This window comes from Stylophora pistillata, chromosome 11 (assembly GCF_964205215.1).
Source record: "Stylophora pistillata chromosome 11, jaStyPist1.2, whole genome shotgun sequence".
NCBI lineage: Eukaryota > Metazoa > Cnidaria > Anthozoa > Scleractinia > Pocilloporidae > Stylophora > Stylophora pistillata.
In genome coordinates, this window is record NC_142529.1 from 9,228,426 (window position 1) to 9,248,009 (window position 19,584).

General features: G+C 39.3%; 5 protein-coding genes and 1 pseudogene across 6 annotated transcripts; 3 read left to right on the plus strand and 3 right to left on the minus strand.

Annotated features, from left to right (window-relative positions):
• Positions 1 to 91: 91 nt before the first annotated feature.
• LOC111331540 (histone H2B.1 pseudogene) lies at positions 92 to 788 on the minus strand (annotated as a pseudogene).
• Positions 789 to 809: 21 nt separating this feature from the next.
• Positions 810 to 1,652, plus strand: LOC148719931 (histone H2A). Its single transcript, XM_088739733.1, has one exon. It carries the CDS (start codon positions 1,079 to 1,081, stop codon positions 1,457 to 1,459), a length of 381 nt encoding a protein of 126 aa, XP_088595859.1. The 5' UTR covers positions 810 to 1,078; the 3' UTR covers positions 1,460 to 1,652.
• Positions 1,653 to 2,170: 518 nt separating this feature from the next.
• LOC148719932 (histone H4) lies at positions 2,171 to 2,886 on the minus strand. The gene has a single exon (XM_088739735.1). It carries the CDS (start codon positions 2,873 to 2,875, stop codon positions 2,564 to 2,566), a length of 312 nt encoding a protein of 103 aa, XP_088595861.1. The 5' UTR covers positions 2,876 to 2,886; the 3' UTR covers positions 2,171 to 2,563.
• A 457-nt stretch (positions 2,887 to 3,343) lies between these two features.
• Positions 3,344 to 3,857, plus strand: LOC148719933 (histone H3). Its single transcript, XM_088738977.1, has one exon. The coding sequence runs from the start codon at positions 3,370 to 3,372 to the stop codon at positions 3,778 to 3,780; it is 411 nt and encodes a 136-aa protein (XP_088595103.1). The 5' UTR covers positions 3,344 to 3,369; the 3' UTR covers positions 3,781 to 3,857.
• Positions 3,858 to 4,757: 900 nt separating this feature from the next.
• LOC111331519 (excitatory amino acid transporter 1) lies at positions 4,758 to 14,082 on the plus strand. 2 transcript variants are annotated; one of them, XM_022936642.2, is made up of 8 exons: positions 4,758 to 4,895; positions 5,990 to 6,552; positions 8,120 to 8,162; positions 8,762 to 9,048; positions 9,656 to 9,889; positions 11,824 to 12,018; positions 12,235 to 12,369; positions 13,061 to 14,082. In XM_022936642.2, exons 2-8 carry the CDS (start codon positions 6,062 to 6,064, stop codon positions 13,269 to 13,271), a joined length of 1,596 nt encoding a protein of 531 aa, XP_022792377.2. In that variant the 5' UTR covers positions 4,758 to 4,895; positions 5,990 to 6,061; the 3' UTR covers positions 13,272 to 14,082. The 2 variants fall into 2 exon arrangements, with proteins under 2 accessions (XP_022792377.2, XP_022792378.2); XM_022936643.2 differs by lacking the exon at positions 4,758 to 4,895 and having other exon boundaries at positions 5,653 to 6,552.
• Positions 13,061 to 19,556, minus strand: LOC111331521 (uncharacterized). The gene is made up of 3 exons (XM_022936645.2): positions 18,129 to 19,556; positions 17,380 to 17,634; positions 13,061 to 15,964 (listed from the first exon to the last, which is right to left on the minus strand). The coding sequence occupies exons 1-3, from the start codon at positions 19,447 to 19,449 to the stop codon at positions 15,675 to 15,677; spliced, it is 1,866 nt and encodes a 621-aa protein (XP_022792380.2). The 5' UTR covers positions 19,450 to 19,556; the 3' UTR covers positions 13,061 to 15,674.
• Positions 19,557 to 19,584: the final 28 nt, after the last annotated feature.

Here is a 19,584-nt window from a genome sequence, read left to right on the forward strand (position 1 = left end):
TCTACTGTAGATCGAAAACACTTCGGGACTAGAGCGCGATTTGTCAGACATTAAGTACGCAGTAACCGTTAACAATTTAAAGAAAAAACAGTGGCTCTTCAAAGTTTTAATGTCTGTTACGACAACTTGTATAAAAAATAATGAAACTTTTTCCTTCCCTGTTCATCTATGAACATTCTGTTCCGTGTCGTCAAAACAGTTCGCGCGGTCGGTTAAAAAAGGGAGCTGATATACAAAGAACATTTTACCGTAATCGGAACATCATAGTTTAAATTATAAGGGGGAACATTTACACATAAACTCATATTGCGTCGATAATGACTTTCATAATATTTGGTGGCTCCTAAAGGAGCCGTTGGTTTTGGCGGGAAACCCACAATTAGGTGAGTTTACTTGCTGCTGGTGTACTTGGTCACAGCCTTGGTTCCTTCACTCACGGCGTGTTTAGCCAGTTCACCGGGCAGAAGCAGCCTGATGGCCGTCTGGATCTCGCGAGAGCTGATGGTTGATTTTTTGTTGTAGTGGGCAAGGCGGGAAGCTTCGGTGGCGATGCGCTCGAAGATGTCGTTAACGAACGAGTTCATGATGCCCATGGCTTTGCTGGAGATACCAGTGTCAGGGTGAACTTGCTTCAACACCTTGTAGATGTAGATAGCATAGCTTTCCTTTCTCTTTCCTCTCCTCTTCTTCTTTCCATCAGTGATGGCTTTAGCCTTTCCGGCTTTCTTCTCGCCTTTCTTTCCTGCAACTTTAGGTGGCATCTTGGTTAATCACAAAGATGAATAGATTATCAGAGCAACTCGTTTTGTATTTATAACAGAATCATAAAAGGATCTATTACCATACGGATCGAAATTCTCGATCAATGATTGGCTTATTGGTTTACTGACCCTGGGGGTCAATTTGCACGTCATTCTCTCTTTATTCATAACTATACAAGGAACCTAGATCACGCAAAACTTGCAACTGATTGGTGCTTTTCGATCCTTCCTGTATGATAAACGAACTATAAATAACAGACTTGATGAAAAACACCTCTTTATTCTGATTGTAAGCAATCAAAGCAGTACATATCAACATGTCTGGTCGCGGTAAAGGTAAAGCGAAGGGTACCAAATCTAAAAGCCGCTCATCCCGAGCAGGGCTTCAATTCCCAGTTGGTCGAATCCACCGTCTTCTCCGCAAAGGCAATTACGCTGAGCGAGTTGGCGCTGGTGCTCCAGTGTACTTGGCTGCCGTGCTTGAATATTTGAGCGCTGAGATCCTCGAGTTGGCGGGCAACGCTGCTCGCGACAACAAGAAGACAAGAATCATTCCTCGTCACCTTCAGCTGGCTGTGCGTAATGACGAGGAGTTGAACAAACTGCTCGCCGGTGTCACCATCGCACAGGGAGGTGTCCTTCCCAACATCCAGGCTGTACTTCTGCCCAAGAAGACAGAGAAGAAACCCAAGGCATAAATCAGCCCTAACCCATAAAAAAACGGCTCCTTTAGGAGCCACCAAACATTACAGAAGTCTTAACCAACTAGATGTGAAGGTGAAAGTTGAAGGGGAATAAGAACTAACACCAATAATAAACGATACGTTATTTTATAACCCTTCCTCCCCAGTTTCCAATTTATGTACTAATAAATTAAAAAATCTCACGGAATCTCTGAAAACGAATGTTAATAAACGACCAAATACACTTCATAAAGTTCATGCAATAAATTATGAAATAACGCTGTCGCAAATTTTACTTGACACCAAATGTGCGTAACTTGCGCGCCAAAAAAAGGGTTTATTGTTGAACCTTTTCTTTTGTCGACGTCAGTGGCGGTGATAAGAAATATTGCGTTAGATTCTAGTTTGAAAGAGAGTTAATTTGAATTTGCTGTCAGTGTATACTCATGCGATCCATGAAAACTCGGAATGCCGGATATTAGAAGACTTTCAGTCATTAACTTACGGCGTAATTTCCTTCAGTTGGTGTTATATATGGGAGATTTTACATCGTTAACTAACGGTGTTTTATGTAGCGGGAGATTTTACGCTGTTAATTAAAAGCGTAAAATTGTACAATTAGAATATTTATTCATATATATATTTCTTTTATTCAAAATTTTTTTCATATTTAGTTTATAATACAGTCCTACCGACTGGGATAGTGGCGTTAAATCTCAATATACAGACCGTGACAGTCACAGTTTATTATGTCATTATATATATTCCCACTAGCAAAGAACAAAATTATGGAGAGCTTTGTGGAAAAAAATTGAAAAGTTGGACTAATACTTCATAAGTAGAAACAAAGTTAAGAGTGAAAAGAAAAAGCGGGTCAGGGCACCTTTGTTCTGGCGAGATTTCAGCCACACTCTCTTTGGGTGAATTGTTCTTTTTCTTGCGCTTCTGCCCTGTGTCGCGATGCGCGTGGTTTGTGTAATCACTTTCTTTTGAAAATTTGTTATGAGCGCGAAGTATAAGCAACAGTACTTGGCCGCATAAACGCATTTATTGGTCACGACTTTTATGATATTTGGTGGCTCCTAAAGGAGCCGTTTGTTTTGTGTGAGGAGGGACTGTCTAACCGCCAAAACCGTACAAAGTGCGGCCTTGTCTCTTCAAAGCGTACACCACATCCATGGCTGTCACAGTCTTCCTCTTGGCGTGCTCGGTGTATGTCACAGCATCACGGATCACGTTCTCAAGGAAAACTTTGAGAACACCACGAGTCTCCTCGTAGATCAGGCCAGAGATTCGCTTGACGCCGCCACGGCGAGCAAGACGACGGATAGCTGGCTTGGTGATACCTTGGATGTTATCACGAAGGATCTTTCGGTGACGCTTGGCGCCTCCTTTTCCGAGACCTTTACCTCCTTTACCGCGACCAGACATGTTGATATTAGCTCGTGTGTTAGAGTTATGGCAAATGAAAAAACGTTGTTTAATTTTATTCAAAGAGACATTACCTCTCAGAAAACAGAAAGAAAGAAAGCGTTGCTATTGGTTGAGTGAGATACCCAAGCATAATTATTATTGTAATACGTACATGTATTAACATAAATCACACAGTGTTCCTGCGCGCGTATGTTTTTAAATGGAAAACACCTCTGTTCCATCCCAAAGTCACTTGTGAAGTACGCTAAGAAAAGGTTTTGCGTTCTAGTTATCTTACATATGGGATTTAATGTGAGGATAATAATCATCTAATGCCCAAACGACCTGCTGCGGATCAAAATAACATCACAGATCCGTTAGATTATTCCCAGCGTTCGTACCTAGCCAATAAAATCTCTTAATTTTGAGCCAATCACAAGCAAACCCGCCAGGTATAAATAGTTTTCCAGGTTAAGCTTACAATCATCAATTCTCCTGAGTTGTTGAACAAGATGGCACGTACCAAACAAACTGCACGAAAGTCAACCGGTGGAAAAGCTCCACGCAAACAGCTAGCCACAAAGGCAGCTCGTAAGAGCGCTCCTGCTACCGGTGGAGTCAAGAAACCTCATCGTTATAGGCCTGGTACAGTCGCTCTTCGTGAGATCCGTCGTTACCAGAAATCCACCGAGCTGTTGATCCGCAAGCTACCCTTCCAGCGTCTTGTGCGAGAAATTGCTCAAGACTTCAAGACTGATCTGCGTTTTCAGAGCTCGGCTGTGATGGCTCTTCAAGAAGCTAGCGAGGCTTACCTTGTTGGTCTGTTTGAAGACACCAACTTGTGCGCCATCCACGCCAAGCGCGTCACCATCATGCCCAAGGACATTCAGTTGGCCCGCCGAATCCGCGGCGAACGAGCATAAGTGGACCGTACACTTCAAATTACAAACGGCTCCTTTAGGAGCCACCATATGAATAAAAGCAATGACCACGTAAATAATTCCTCTTTAGAAAGAAATATTTTTATTCAGGGTCAGATATTATTTGAGAATGTTTATCTAACTTTTCATTGAGTCATCATGCTTTACCTACTTTCCAAATCTAAACCATTTTATGCACTCAAAGAAAGTCTTTATTTTTCTGTAAGATCGCTTACTGACTTTCGTACTTCTGGCAGCTAGGGCTAGGAAAATCGGCATAACTTGAAGACGAGATCATGTGAAGATGGAAAGTTCAGTATGGTTTTATTGGCTGAAAATCAGAGTAGACTCGATTGCTCGCACCCAAACTCACGGCTCACGGAACTTGAAACAGCAAGTGCACTCGAATTTCTCTCCGCCCCGATTCGCGTGCTCGGGTTTCGCGAGTGTCTTCGCTTTTATGGGTGCTTCTATAACTCTCTAACGCTTTGATATTCATTAAAAAGTTTTTGAAAGTAAAGGCTTTTTTCACGTAGAATCGAGAAACAAAGAAAAAAAAATTTGTGTAGCAGTGCTTGTAAAATTAGATATGGTAGATAACAATTTCGAAAAAACATCACAGACGAAACAAGATATAAGAGCGTAGAGAACTACTTCGAAACTTCCCTGAGTGGTGGTCTCTGTCCTTATGGAAAATTTCCGCTTTTGAAAGCCCTCTGGTGCCCTCGCGTGACTCTCGCTTAACTCGCGCGTTTCCCACTAAGCCAATCCCCTCCCACTTTACTACACGAAAATGATTACAAGGCAGGCTATGTCAAACAAAATTGAGTTCATAAGCTAAGCCTGAGCACTGTGCCTTCATTCCCTCTTATGTTTCCTCGTAAAATTGTGCAGACGCTTGCCGGAAATATTTGAAAGCACCCACAAAGGTGTGACCTCCGAAAGGTCACGTTGTTGAAGCTCACACAACGCGTGGTACTGTCTCGTGAATGGACAGCTTAACAGATGGCTAATTTTTCGCCTTTCTCGTGACATAAGCCCGAGACACTTTGGTAATTTTGACAATTATTCGTACGTCGGTAAGCCTATAAAGATCTGCTCAACGATCACCTTGGAAGGTAAGAAAAAAGGGAAACTTTTAATTTTTTGTTGTTTTATGTGAATCTAAAAAATGCGTTGCGTTTATTTGATTAATTTCCGCAAGGAAATTTTTGCCAAAAATTTCCTTGATAACTGATAACTGTTATCTCCAATTCTCCTGTGCTAAACAAAAGAATTTCCTATGAATAGTGATAAGGCGATAGATACCCTTTGCAGGAAGAGATAAAAAAAAAAAAAAAGAAAACAGAAACAGAAGATAAATCAAAGTTACTTTTATGCCTTTCACTGCTTTGGCAACTGTCCCATCTAATTCTCTTCTTACAGACTGTAATACGCTCCGCCTTCCTCCAGCAGGCTACGCCCTGATAAGAGTGTAATGTTGGGGAATTTGAATTCGAGATCCTAGTCTTCCTCTAACTCTTTTCCGAAATTTCTCAGTATCTACTTGGGTGTCATTAGATTGAGATGTTCTGTGAGTGCGACTAGGGGGAGGGGTGGAGAAGGCCCTAGGGAGAGAGTATGTACCTCAAGTTGAGGTAGCTCTTTGGATAAGATCCTCAAGTCCATCCTCTTAAATAATTTCATAGCGGTGATTGCAGAATTTTTCTTCAAACTCATTAAATCGTGAAATTTCCCTCTGAGTCGCAAACGCGCGAGAGGAGCGAGGGGCCGGCACTTCCAAACAAAAGACGTTTGTTTACACGGCTGTCGCACTGATGACTTGCAGAGCGAAACGTTCTCTGGGGAGAAGGAGGGCGAGGTATTGACGGTGGTCTCAGGTTTAATTCAGTAAATACGGAAACTGAAATGGTTTCTGCACGTGCTTCAACTTAATTTTCTTCTTTTGATAAGAAAAAGACTGACAAGCTTATTGTTTCGTACTTTTCATGTACGTGATTGTGAAATGTCACTTCACGTATCGCTGAACCTTGGCTGAAAAATCTAATTTCCTCCTGAATGTAAACATGTGACGCATGATTGCATCTTTTGTTTAGCTTCTGTTTTCGTCCAATGAAACGTTCGTCAAATATTGAAAGAAGGTTGTAGAGAGTGCATCGGGAGTACATTTGCATCAAGTTGAGTCTTTAATGCTGTATTTTTTTAACATAAGGTTTGACATAGCTAGTAGGTCACGACCTACCACTGAATCGAAACCAGACAAAGTTATTTATTCGGCGCAGAGATGGCGAAAGGAAACGGCCGAGGCATTTTTTCATCAGGAGGAAGCAAGTGCTGCGGTTGTTGTTCAGGATGTATGCGACGAGTTCGCAAAGACTTGTTGCTTGTTCTGATAATCATTGGTGTCGTGATCGGTTTTGTCATCGGAACCCTTGTCAACGAACCAGTCAATAACATCGAAGATATCGAAGACAAGAAAACCGTGTTGATGTTGATCGGATTTGCCGGCGAACTATTCATGAGCATGCTGAAGATGCTGATTCTTCCACTGATCGTGGCTAGCTTGATTTGTGCGTTGGCATCTCTTGACGCGAAAGCTACTGGTCGTGTTGGAAGGCGAGCTCTTGTTTATTACCTTTCGACGACCATCTTGGCTGTCATCCTTGGAATAGTGTTGGTGGTGGCCATCAGACCCGGAGAGACCGACGAGGAAAAAACTGGGACGAAAGACGTGCAACCTGTGAGAACCTTAGATGCTTTTTTGGATCTGATCAGGTAATTTATCACCGTAGGCAGCTTAAAGATTTAATTAATCTTTACCTTTATTAAACTATCCATCTAAATTGATGGCTTGAAAACATTTCCTTGGGCTACTTTTTCGCCCTCAGGGTCACGACCTAGGTGCGAAATATCGTGTCGATTTGTTTTTGAAGATTTACGTTTGTTAAAACGAGTATTTTGACACTTATGTGAAGCTGACACCATTAACACAATATGAAAAAGATCTTTATCTGTACGGTAAAATCTAGCAAACTCACTGCCGGAGACCGCGACGGAACGAGTTTTTATATTTTTGGGAAAACCAACTGATATTGCTGTCTAATGTTTACTAAAGAGTTGTTTACTTCTTTTTGAAATGGTTGCGTAATTCCATAACTCGCGTTTTATCACATTTTTAGTCATCCAAATATGATTCTTTTGGTTCGAACTGGATCTGATTTTGTTTTAAAGCCTATGGAGTTAAGGTTATCAGGATGCTTTAAATCGGTCGAAAGTAGAAGTTTCCGGACGGATACGGTCGCTGAAAATAGAAACAATCAAGTTTCAGCGGCGTTCGAAGTCATGAACCTATATTGAATTTTAAACGACCCACACTTTTTTAGCGGCCTTCTCAAATTATATCGCGAACAATGAAAAGTTTTCTATGGTGTGAATCTTATAGGGTTTTTTGCTACGATTTAAATTTTTTCTCTTTAAATTCGTTAGCTGAGATTTCACTTTCACAGCAGATTCTTTACCTGGCGTGAGTTTGTTGACATTGCAACAATTCTTGGGTTTCACCCACGTCACCAATACCTTAGCAACGGTTACTATCCGCCATCTTGGTGTCCCTCGAGCGTAAACAAACCGTATCTAACGAAGGGTTCATGTGAGAAAGTAGGGATGGTTTTATGCATTGTTGTTGGCTGTTCGAGCAAAAGTGGAAAGCATAAAGACTAAGGATTTTTTCGTATAATAATTTAATAAATTTATTATTTCTATAGCGCAAAATTCATTAAATATATATAATCTAATGCGCTATACCTAAGATCATTACAAATCAAGGGGAAGAACAGGAGGAACTAGAAGTTGTTGTATGGTTCGAGGCTTGGGGCTGTTGTAGATCCTCGATTTTTTGGTCGAGCTTTTCTTTGAGCTTCTTAGCCGATGAGTAATCGATGTCTTTAGCCCTCGCATACGGCACTTCTTTGACATGTGTCGGCAAAATCCATGAGCATTTTACCTGAGTGCAAGCAAGCTTGGGGTGTCACGAAAACTCACACCCCGAAAACTCAGACCTCAGACCTCAGACCCTGAAAACTCAGACCTCTCGAAAATTCAAGAGATAAACCCGACTCATGATCACTCCTGGTAATGCCGCGTGTATTTTGACCTTTTAGGAAATATCAAGGATTTTTCTTTAGCAGAAATTTGCTTTTAATTCCAACAATTTAGCATGTATGGACCACCTAGGATCAACAACTTAATTCATTTTGTGAAAATCACAAAACCAAAGAATGGTTGCAGAGTTGCAGTTGAGGACTGATAGAAACTAGATTTCTTAATACATTCCATTTAACAGGAGCTGTTTCCCAAGTAACATAGTTGCAGCGACCTTTCAGCAGGTATTGAAAATATTGAATAACTCAATTAACTGTTACGTAAATGCTAAGCAGTGATGATGTTTTCCATTGATCTGACTAGAGTAGCAAGTCTGTGTTGTCCAAGCATAGTCAATATGGTTTCACTATTCTTTCTGGAACTTATAGTCATTCAATTTTGTTACCAATGTCTGCATATGAGCCAAATAAATGGCCATTATATTGCATGGAGATGTTATGCCACTTTTTACCTTGTGAAGGACCACCATTTACCCCCTTCCCCTCCTCCCCAAGTAATTTTTTAAGGTAAGGTCACAATTAAATGATATTAAGGAGATTCTTTTTGCCAAGCATTTGGATGGCACTGGCATGAATCCCATCAAAGCTTCTTTTCTCCAATTTATTTAATAACTGCTCGTGTGCATGGATCGTTTCTTTCTTTGGATTCATACAAATGGCCAATATCTTTCAACAACCTTTTGCCATTTCCTTCATTTATCCAAATATTTAATCACTCAAAGCCATCTTTTGTTGTTGACTAAATCTTTAAAGAGTCTTGGAAACAAATTACCTTTACTTAGATTTTAGATAGATTCTCAGTAAAGATGTTTCATTTGTTTCAGAAAAAAACCAAATATGCAACAAGTGACCCAGTATATAAAATGGAAAATAAGTCATTACCAAATGGATCATATGAAATGCAGTCTGTCGTGGCCAAGAAAGGTTCCAACACTGTTCCTGATGGGCTGATGGTGGACCCCAAGGGATCACTCAATGTTTTAGGACTGGTAGTGTTCTCCATTGTGTTTGGAATTGTCATGGGAAGAATTGGTGAGCGGGGCATGCCCCTAAAAGCTTTCTTTGAAGCACTTAATGAGGTGATCATGAAGATGGTGACATTGGTTATGTGGTAAGTCTTAGGCTGGGTTACAAATTTCATGTTTACCTAAGAATGATTGTATTAATGAATTTATCAAAAAAAAAAACACAATATAGACAAATGTCCTAGATCTCTAATTGCATGCCTCTACATAGCCTTCCTCATTATTTGCTTTTAAAATTTGTGTACATTGCCTTAATTTCTTAGTGGCGCATCCCCTCCTACAAAAAATTCCCTGATCCTTTCTTGCACTTGTGAGTAACATTATTGACTAAGTACTTATTTGTTTTGTCTGGGCTGATAAGTGTAAAAGAACCCTCCAATAGCATTTCTTGATAATTATGGATGCCAAATATTGAATGAATAAGCATGCATTCAAATTTAATCAATTATGTGGTTGATTTTGGGACATTTCTCTCTTGTGCACTGTTTGATGTCTCCATGCATTCAAGAAGGCCAGTTTTATAATACAGACTTTTCAAAACTAATTTTTATAAATTATGAGGTGTAAAAATTTGAATTCCATTAATTTATACTGCATGTGTCATGAGATTCATGACATCAATTTTAATGAAACTTCAATTCTCTTTCAAAACTTGATTCAGATCTCAAAGAAATTGTCACATTTTGTCCCCAGGTTTTCCCCAATAGGTATCTGCAGCCTAATAGCAGCAAAAGTGGCAGCAATGGATGACATTCTTAAGTCATTAAATATGGTTGGCCTGTACATGGCGACAGTGATAGCAGGGTTACTGATCCATGCAATAATCATCATTCCGCTGCTATATCTAATAGCAGTGCGCAAGAATCCTCTGGGATATTTTCTTGGTTTGAGGGATGCTATAATCACAGCATTTGGAACTTCCTCAAGGTACATGTTGGAGTATGAAACAGAGAACCAATTGTTTTTATTTATCACAGCTAGTCTGTTGCGACTCCCATAAATGATCAATATGTAAATTCTCCCTACAATATCAGTATATTATCTAGCAAATATGTGGTAAGAATAGATCAGTCAGTTTATTTAGTTCAGCCAGGGAGTATTAACTGTACGTGAGTCAGGTGATCCACATCATTTTAGCTTATTTGGGATAGAGCGCCGGACTGATCTGTGGGAGGTAGAGGGTTCGAGCCCTGGCCGGACCAACACTCAAGGTCTTAAAATAATTGAGAAGAATATGCTGCCTTTCTATAACATCAAGAAATGGTTTAGATATTCTAGTCTTTTCGGATAGGGACAAATAAATGGAGGTCCCATCTCCTGCAGGGTTAGGGGTAGGAGACATTAATTTCCCATGCACGAGATTACTGTGTGATGGATGTCCTCCCCTGGGGTGGGATGGGTGGGTTGTTGTCTTGCGTTTCATACATGAGTCTCTGGCTCAGGCAATATGGGTAACCATGCCCCACGTAAAGACATTAAACTTTGATTACTATTACTATTACTATTTCAGTTTCCATTACAGGGAGGCCTAGGGACCAGGGGCATTTCTTTAACCCCTGCTTGGAATGCAATGCTAGTCTATAGCAGGTCTGCTCCTCCCCTAAACATTTTTCCAGACTTTGCCAAAAGTGCTCTTGTACTCATTTACACTCACGGATTGAATGAGTGACTTGTCTCATACAAGGTCACCTGTCTAATTTAACCCTTTGACTTGATCCCATGAGTGACCAAGACAGAATCTCTCCTTACAATATCAATACAAAAGCAAGCAGATAACTGATGAGAATAAAGAAAAATATCAATTAGGGGATTATCAGTTGATCTACCACCAAATTCTCCAAACTGGTACTATAAGAAAAGTATAGCAGACAGCAAGGAGAATTACTGCTGAGATCTTAGCACAATGACATGGCCTGGTCTCAGACCGAAACCTCTTGACCCAAAGTCCAGCATGCCAACAGTTACTGGCCACAGTAGACTCTTTGTAATCCTTGGATCATGGGATTAAAGATATTAATGACTGATCATGAGTGGCCTGTTTGGTTGTCATGGTGTGAATATGCAAGAATGGGCCATTTTACAGTTGTGTACTTAGTTGCCAAGCCTTTGATTCAGAGTGAGGCTAAAGATGACCTTGTTGTGATAGAGACCTGTGTCTAGTTAGCATGGTAACAATGTGATTTACATTTGAAAGGCAGCAAGGTTTGTATCATAACAAGGTCATCTCTAGCCTCTCTCCCATTCAAAGGCTTGGCAACCAAGCACACAACTGTAAAATGGACTATTAGGAATGAAGTAAACTGTTTTCCAAAGTTTCCTAAAGTTTGATCAACATTGTTTAACTAGCCTCATAGACTCCATTAATAAAAGAAACAGGTACTTGATCTATATTACTGGAGGGGATGGAGTGGGGGAGGTGGAAGTCTGCTGAGGGGGAGGGCTGGGGGGGTTACAAGAGACCGGAGAGGAAAGGATATTGTTGGTAGGAAGTAAGAGGGAAATGTGAATTGCCAACATTTGAACGTTATCTGCTACATTTCACAATGAAGGAAGCCGGAAAAGTGAGTCAATCCTCTAGGCTGGGAAGGAGAGAACACTGTAGTACAGAAAGCATAGATCACCCTTAATGCAGCTGACTTTGCACAAAAGTAAGCTTAATTATACATCGAGTGGTTATGAGTATAAAACTGCATATTTTAATCAAAATTATCCTGGGCAAGATGTACTGTTCTGCAGTTTCCTTTTGGTGAGTTAGCCAGTAGTTCCCATGTGACTCTTAGTCTTAAATCAATTAACTCGAGTGCTTTAAAAGGGGAGCCGTTTGACTTCATGAGTATTTAAATTTTTTTTTATCTTTGCAGCTCTGCAACTCTGCCAACCACCATGCGCTGTCTCGAGGATTATAACAAAGTTGATGCACGCATCAGTCGTTTTGTGCTGCCTCTTGGTGCAACAGTTAACATGGATGGCACAGCTTTGTATGAAGCGGTTGCTGCCGTGTTTATTGCCCAGGCCAACGGCATTACTCTGAATGTTGGACAGCTTATAACTACATGGTAAGCAAGGAGTAAAATAAAACCAGGAGTGACAGAAAAAAAAAAACATTATGACAACATCTATGTGACATTTAAAACTTTAATGGTCTGGGCTCAAAGCTTAAGGTAGACCTCATGATCTGCTAATCAACATCCAAAATGTTTATTATTAGGTCATCGTATACCCCCTGTACATAGTAGCTTTACTAACAGTTAGTTATGTGCATTATCCTACAGTTTCACAGCCACAGCAGCTTCTATTGGTGCTGCAGGAATACCACAAGCAGGACTGGTTACCATGGTGCTTGTCCTTCAAGCTGTCAATTTACCCACTGATGACATTGGTCTCATTTTAGCAGTGGACTGGTTTTTGTAAGCTATTGTTTTATGTTTTCCTCTTTTGGAGAAAAAAATATTTATAAAGCCTGCCATAAAAAAATTTTTAATTCTAGATGCTTTCCCTATGGCTACTGTTTTTGAATGTTTTGTGACAATTTTTGCTCCAAGGAGTAAAATCACCAATTTCTGGTAGAGATGTAATGAAAATTTCCATACACTAGCTGACGTGTTAAGAACATTGAATTCAGTCCGGTAACAAATGGACCGGCCTTAAGTTAGTGGTTCAGTTCCATTGGCTGTTACAGCAACTGGTTTGAACACAGGGCTAACATTTGAGGTCTCCTTGGTTGTGATTGCCACTCAATGTTGGGATGGGTATTAAATTACCAGCTGGTCAGGTATAAACTGATGCAAACTGGGTATGCATTGTCTGAATTTGGGTTCAAAACATTAGTAGATATGGAATGATCAGAAACTGTCCCCAGTAGTGACCGAGTTTTCAAAAACCTATGCAGTGGTCGTAAGCAGAGTTAAGGACTTGTCATCATCAATCAAGCACCCAAACCGTAGTTACGTCTTCCACTGAGGTTGCCAAGTAGTTCATAGACCTGATTAACATGGGTGTGAACTTATCATTTTCATTTTCTCTTTAGTGGGTGTTTATTATGCTCTGATACTTTCAAATTTCTGCTAAACTTTACACATTTCTCATTCTTGACTGAAGAGATCGTATCCGCACTGCTGTGAATGTCATTGGTGATGCCTATGGGGCTGGTATCGTTGAACACCTGTCTCGCAATGACCTGATGTCAATGGACTTCACAGCCCGAGAAGAGGACATTCCCCTGGATCAGTATGACCGATACACACCAAAGCCTGAGGGTAGCAATGATGTACATGCCAGTGATGCATCGCTGCGTGCAACAAACTTCTAAGAATGCCCTGGCCAAGCAGTACCTGGATAATAAGCTTCACTGTAAAAGTTATAAATACAGTGGTTAACCTATTAAAAGTTATAACTTAACAGTGAATATTACGGAAGATTTGTTTTGTTCCAACATAGTCAAATTTTTTCTAAGGCAATATGTAACCCGTTTAACTCCAAAGATCTGATTGTTAATTCTCCCCTCTACCTGCAACACATCTTCTTGTAAATTATTTTCTAGAAGTTGGTGTGAGATCAAGGTAACAACTTCTTCCTGATAAGTTTGAGTATTCTCAATACCTTTTTTGCTAGATAATGTATAGATATTATAGGGAGAAGTTACATGTTAATCTCTACTGGGAGGGATAATTAACATTATAATAATCAGGACAATAATAAAAGTAAAAAGCTAATGAAGTGACCTTATTGACAGTTCCCCTAATGGGGCTGTTCAGGGCCAGTGTAACCAGAGAATGAAACAAATTTCCTAAATAAACATGAATTGGTTAATAGTCGCAGCTTGCTAGGGAGATAAGGAAGACTAGTTGGCTATTCAAGGACTGCAGGAATGTAGTTAAACTTGAGGAAACAGAAATAGGTTGTGGCTTCTGGGATGGAGTGCTTAGACCAAGTTTGAAGTAAGTCCAGCAATGTTATGCCTAGTGATTCAGTCAGTAGTTTAGGTGAGCAGTACAATAAACCTTGAACTTTCATGCTGGTAGTTTCTGTAATATAGCAGTATAGGGTAGTAAAGTACACCTGTTCAAACTGTATCCCAAAGTTTTTTTTATAAATAAAAATAAAATGTGGTGGGTGTGAAATTTTTGTCTGCGATTCTAGCTCTACTGCCAAGATCTGATTGTTTATTCTCCCTCTAGCTGCTACATATCCCCTTGTAAATTAGTTGTTAGAATTTAGTGTTAGATCATAACAAGTTTTACCTGACAAGTTTGAGTATTCTCATTACTTGATTGCAGGATAATGTATGGATATTGTAGTATTGTATGCAAGTCTTGTGCGATGCTCATTTCAGGGACTATGATTTTTCAACAGTTTTTTTTTTTGATAAAATTATACATTTTGAACAAATTTTAGTTGTGAGGACTTTTTGTGATGCCTCTCAACCTTTACACCATAAAATCAGTCTCCAAATTCTCCATGCCCTTCTCTACACCTTTCTTTTTGTAATGACAAGGAGAATTGGTTAAAGGGTTTATTACATCCATTTTGAAATCACTTGTGGTCCCTGTAATCTGATTGGCTCTAATTGGTGCGATTTATTCAGGAATTGCACCATTTTTTGCTCTTAATCGCATCATTTTATGCTTGACTGCGTCTTTGACACATGACATCAGTCTTTCTGTTTTGCATACAAAATAAGATGTAAAAGCATTTCCAGTTCCACTTATTATTTAAAAACTGGCTCAGTACTGCATCAGTAAAATATTTGAATTGACCCCTCTATTTGGGTGATTTCAAAATGGATGTAATAAAGTGGTAATTGAACCTTGTGTCATGCAATTTTGGTCTGAAATCATACTTGTGATTTCAAATTGAACTCGCGCTGCACACTCGTTCGATTTTGAAATCAAGCATATGATTTCAGCCCAAATTGCATTCCACTCAGTTTAGTTACCATTATTAATGTAACAAATAAATCTCTTTTTAAAATGATCAGTCCTGAAAATGTCTCCTTGACAGGCCATATTTTTGTGCTGCCTTCAGATTTAGCGGAAGCTTTTTTCAGAAGGCAGTGAAAAGATAAACGAGTTCACAGTAGGGATCATTTAAAATCCACTCAGTATAAGAAGATTACCTTGTCAAATTATTACAGCACTTTTCTTTGATTGCCTGACCATTGAACAAAAACATCTAATTGAGCCACAGCTCAATCACATCAGATGTGAATCGGATGTAAACTTGCTCTGAATTCTCTTGAAAACTCAGGTTTTGGAGGTTGAATACTCTTTAAATTCTCCTTGAATTTTATGTCCACAAACCAGCACAGATACTGACATTCCAAACAACATGCAGAATTTCCTGCCCCTTAACCTTGCAAGATTTTAATTAAAACTGTCCATCCTGGTCACCATACATCTCTTCAAATGTTGGTTTTAGATCAAAATGTTATGTGCCAGGTTATACATTTCTTTGTTTTCATCAACAATCTGCTTGACAATACTTTTTCTTGATAACAATGGGAAAAATCACAAATTGGTCATGCATGGGGTGAAAGGGCAAATTGGCTACAACTATCCTAAGTCAGTAATCAAACACTATTACAGTGTGTGTAAGTCTGAATGAAGTAGCATCTCAGTCAGAATGGTGCCCGCATGGGGCATCCAGTACAGATGTCTCTCCTTCGTTCTACAAATTCAGAGGCAGGTCTCTCCCACAATGCTTTCAGGTTCAATCACTGAGTTGCTTCTTTCTTGAAAGTTCTTGATTTCACCCATGGATAAATCAGCTCTCCCTTTGCCAATTTCTTGACTAAAGGCAGCCAATCTTGTTTGTATTCATCTTGATCAGGGTACTTGTCAAGCAACTGCTGAGTAAACAGCTTCGTGATAGGAAGTGGTTGATTGTGAAGAATGAGGAAAACAGTTGGCAAAGGACCTGTTATGTCAAGGGGAAAATCCTGTAGTGTGTTGAGTTCTGCTTCTGGAGAAGCCAGTGAGTTAACATATTCAAACTTGATGCCTCCTAAAGCAAATCAACAAACATTACAAATATATTAGTTTACAGAGAACAATGTTGAACATTTTGCCACACGGGTTAGAAAAATTAAGGAGATTTTACATTCAAGGCAGTTTCCCTTTCATGGTTAGATATGTTGTACTTCAGTTTTATACTTGGTTCAAATTTTATTTTCCTTTGTTCTTGGTCATGTTAATGTATGATAATGAGCTTGAAATAAAGGAAAATAAAATTTGAACCAAGGATAAAATTGAACTACAACAGATACACCACAAACAAGGTTCTAAAGGCCTTATCAGGAATCTATTGTGTACAGAAATGGTTGTTTCTTTCAAAATGGCATTAGTTTCCTCATTACAAGAAGAAGTGCATGCACACAATATCCCAAAAAAACATTACAATACATTAAACCTTTAATTTCCAAGATCTGATTGTTAATTTTCCCCTCTAGCTGCTACATATTTCCTTGTAATTAAGAAAGGAGAATTTGGCGCTAAATCAAGATATCCTGGAATGTCCCAGGAGGAAGTAGATCACCTTTTTAATGCTATAGTTTTACCAAATTTTTCTTATGCCCTGCTGGTTTATGGTGCCTTAGACTCCAACCTTTCTATAATACAGAATTTTTTGGACCGGTGTTTGAAAAAGAAGTTTATGTCCAAGAATGTAGATATCAGGGATTTGCTAGAGAAGGCGGACAAGGCACTCTACAAAAAAAGATAGAATGACCCCGAATGCCTGTTTTTCCAGTTTTTACCTAAGGAAAAGAACATGAGGTACAATCTTAGAAATAAGTCAGTCTCTGTCCCTAGAATCCACACTGAAAGGTTAAAGAACGTTTTTAGTAATAGGATAATTTTTAAATATGACATGTAACAGTTTCCCTTGTGAGTTTATGTTGTAACTTAGGATATGTGATTTTATCTTAAGAAATAAAGATTATGTTATATGTTATGTTATGTTATGATAAGTTAGAGTATTCTCATTGCCTGTTTGCTGGATAATGTAGGAATATTATAGGGAGAAGTTACATGTTAATAACTTATGCAGTTGAAGGGCTTAAGGCAAGCCACTTGGAGTCAGGTGGCTTATCAGCGAGCTTCTTGCAAGGGGTGTTGCTTTTACCCTAGTATATATTGCTGACACACCTCTATGAAATAATCGAATTTAAAGTGAAGCTTGATAGGAAAAGACCAGTCAAGATTGTTTTCTTAATCTTGGGAAAAATGCTAGATGTTAGAACAATTATCAATATGTATCAAATAAAATGGGACCATTTAGCCACCAATCTCCCACCTCCTTTGAAGCGAAAGGCATTAGAAATAAAGCTGTAATACAAACAAATGGCTTTTCATTGATAAAAGCAGTCAACAAGGAAACAACAACTACATTGTGGAAGTACTAATCATTGGAATATTTACCTGGTATCAGGTCTGGTCTGAAGAAAGCAGTGATCAATGCAAACACTGGTAGGTTATTCATCATATTGATAACTCTACTGACAACGCCCTTCACAAACAAAACAATCAGTCGCAAGGTTGTAAACACAACATAGTACATGGCTGTTGTCGGCAAAAGAAAGAGGAGAATAGTAAAACACAGAGTCCCTAAAAACAGTCTGTCCACCCTGTATGGAACAATGTCCTCTTGATTCTTTTCAACATTCCATTTTCTACCTGATGGACATGAGAGAAAAAGTAAAACTTTCAGTATGTCACAACTTAGACAATCAGTAAAGACTTAGAGCCAACATTCTTAAATGGTCTTTTCTTCTAACAACTCCCCTCTAGGGCCTTTATTAGCACACTCAAGTAAGCTTTCTGGGCAAGAATTATAGTGATTTATACCTCTATCTTGTAGCTCAAATAATTTCAGACTTTTTTTTTCTGCTTTTCCCTATACTCTAGAAATATCAAATGTGTCTAGAACAAAGTAGAAAACACATAAAACCATTTGAATCTGACTGTAGATGGAAAATATCTCTCCCTCCCCCCTGAAAAAAATTCTGAAGCCAAATTAACTTGATTTCCTGTCCTCCACAGAAAAGACACCTATCCATATCTACTTTGATACAGAAAATCTTTAATCTAGGCATTCAAGAATCCTTCTGTACCTTATAGCTGGGGAGAGTTGGAATGGTGTATATCTGATATATTAAACAGTCTCAAACCTGTAAATAGTTTGGCCATAAGCAACAACTTCTGTAGCTGGAAGTTATACAGCCTTGCAGCATACACATAAAAGCAGTAGATATGGAGTGTTATCAATGAAATGACATCTGATGCCAAAGACAACAAGAATGTTGCTCCAAAACAACCTGACATAATGATAAAACTGATGATAATCTGAAGATATGGTTCAATATAGCTCAGGTAAATCTGCCATAGATACAGGTGATAAAGAAAGAAAATGCTCAAGTATTCTGCTAGCTTTTGGTTTATCTTAAGCCCAGCAGGAGCTCCTTGAAGCCAGTCTAGTAGAGAGCTAATCCACTGAACAACAGCTTCAGTCTTTTCCATCATTAAGTCAGTAGTGCATGTGTTATAACCACTGGAAAAGAGCCATGACACAATGAACAGTCCCAATACAACATCAATCACAATTGCACAGAGTAAACTGCCAAAAAAGACCAATGGGAAGACATTACTTTTTGAACTTGCATCAGTCTTAATGGGTGAATTACTTGACTCTGTTGAGTGACCATCATAATCTGGTTTGTCCTTTAGGACTGCAGCCTTACCTAAACACATTACCAGAGCTTTCACTTGCCTGACACGTGTATACAGCTGTAGAAACACAGCAGATAATCCTGAAAATAATTTGATTACATCTACCAGGACTGGGTGTTGTTCCTGCTGCCTTTGATAAAACAAGGCATACAACATTCGAACACCTTTCATGCCCAAGTTGGACAAACACCTCCAACTCCTGCGCATTGGTTTTTCATGAGTTTCTGTTTGAGTTTCAAACAATTTATAAATGCTCTCTTCGGCTTTGTGGGAGCTATTCAGAAGTTCAACAACGTTAGATAACTCTGTGGGACATGTTTGCTGCAGCAACGCTTCTGACTTCTTCCAAAATTTAATGCCATCTGGAACTGTTGGTACGGTGGTCAAAAATGCATTTCCAGTAGGTTGTTTGTAAAATATTACCACAGATCCATTCGCTATCAACGAGTTTCCGACATGGTACAAATGAAAAGTGTCGGTGAACCTTACCAAACGTAGAATGAACAGTCTGTCAGTTAACGACCTAGACAGGGTTTTTAACACTGTAAATACTTGACCGACAGATTTCTCATCGTTTTCATTTAGCCAAACTCCCACAAGGGACAACGCACATTCGTCGAAAACTCGTTCACAAAAACTGTCAAAGATTTCGCGTGGATGGATGACTGTGGCAGCGACAAATGTACTTGTTTGTTTACTCTTCCACCCGAAGATGAAGCCACTCTTTACTTTTAGGCAACGAAGAGGGAAATACACCTTCATAGCTTTTAATATTCTCGTGCAAAGGAAGCCGCCATTTTTCGGTCAGAGAGGGCACTGGAGCAAACGTCGTGTTCGTCACGCGTGGTAATCGCGCGTGGCCTTGGACCTTTGGGGTGTGTTGGGGGGAGGTGTCTA

What these genes read in the sequence shown, in the direction of transcription:
- LOC148719932 (XM_088739735.1), bottom strand. Translation starts at nt 2,875, where the DNA reads ATGTCTGGTCGCGGTAAAGGAGGTAAAGGTCTCGGAAAAGGAGGCGCC.
- LOC111331521 (XM_022936645.2), bottom strand. Translation starts at nt 19,449, where the DNA reads ATGAAGGTGTATTTCCCTCTTCGTTGCCTAAAAGTAAAGAGTGGCTTC. An exon ending in TATGGCCAAACTATTTACAG is followed by an intron (nt 17,635 to 18,128) that starts GTTTGAGACTGT and finishes CATGTCCATCAG; the next exon opens with GTAGAAAATGGAATGTTGAA. An exon ending in CAGACCAGACCTGATACCAG is followed by an intron (nt 15,965 to 17,379) that starts GTAAATATTCCA and finishes GATTTGCTTTAG; the next exon opens with GAGGCATCAAGTTTGAATAT.
- LOC148719931 (XM_088739733.1), top strand. Translation starts at nt 1,079, where the DNA reads ATGTCTGGTCGCGGTAAAGGTAAAGCGAAGGGTACCAAATCTAAAAGC.
- LOC148719933 (XM_088738977.1), top strand. Translation starts at nt 3,370, where the DNA reads ATGGCACGTACCAAACAAACTGCACGAAAGTCAACCGGTGGAAAAGCT.
- LOC111331519 (XM_022936642.2), top strand. Translation starts at nt 6,062, where the DNA reads ATGGCGAAAGGAAACGGCCGAGGCATTTTTTCATCAGGAGGAAGCAAG. An exon ending in GGACAGCTTATAACTACATG is followed by an intron (nt 12,019 to 12,234) that starts GTAAGCAAGGAG and finishes ATTATCCTACAG; the next exon opens with TTTCACAGCCACAGCAGCTT. An exon ending in TTAGCAGTGGACTGGTTTTT is followed by an intron (nt 12,370 to 13,060) that starts GTAAGCTATTGT and finishes TCTTGACTGAAG; the next exon opens with AGATCGTATCCGCACTGCTG.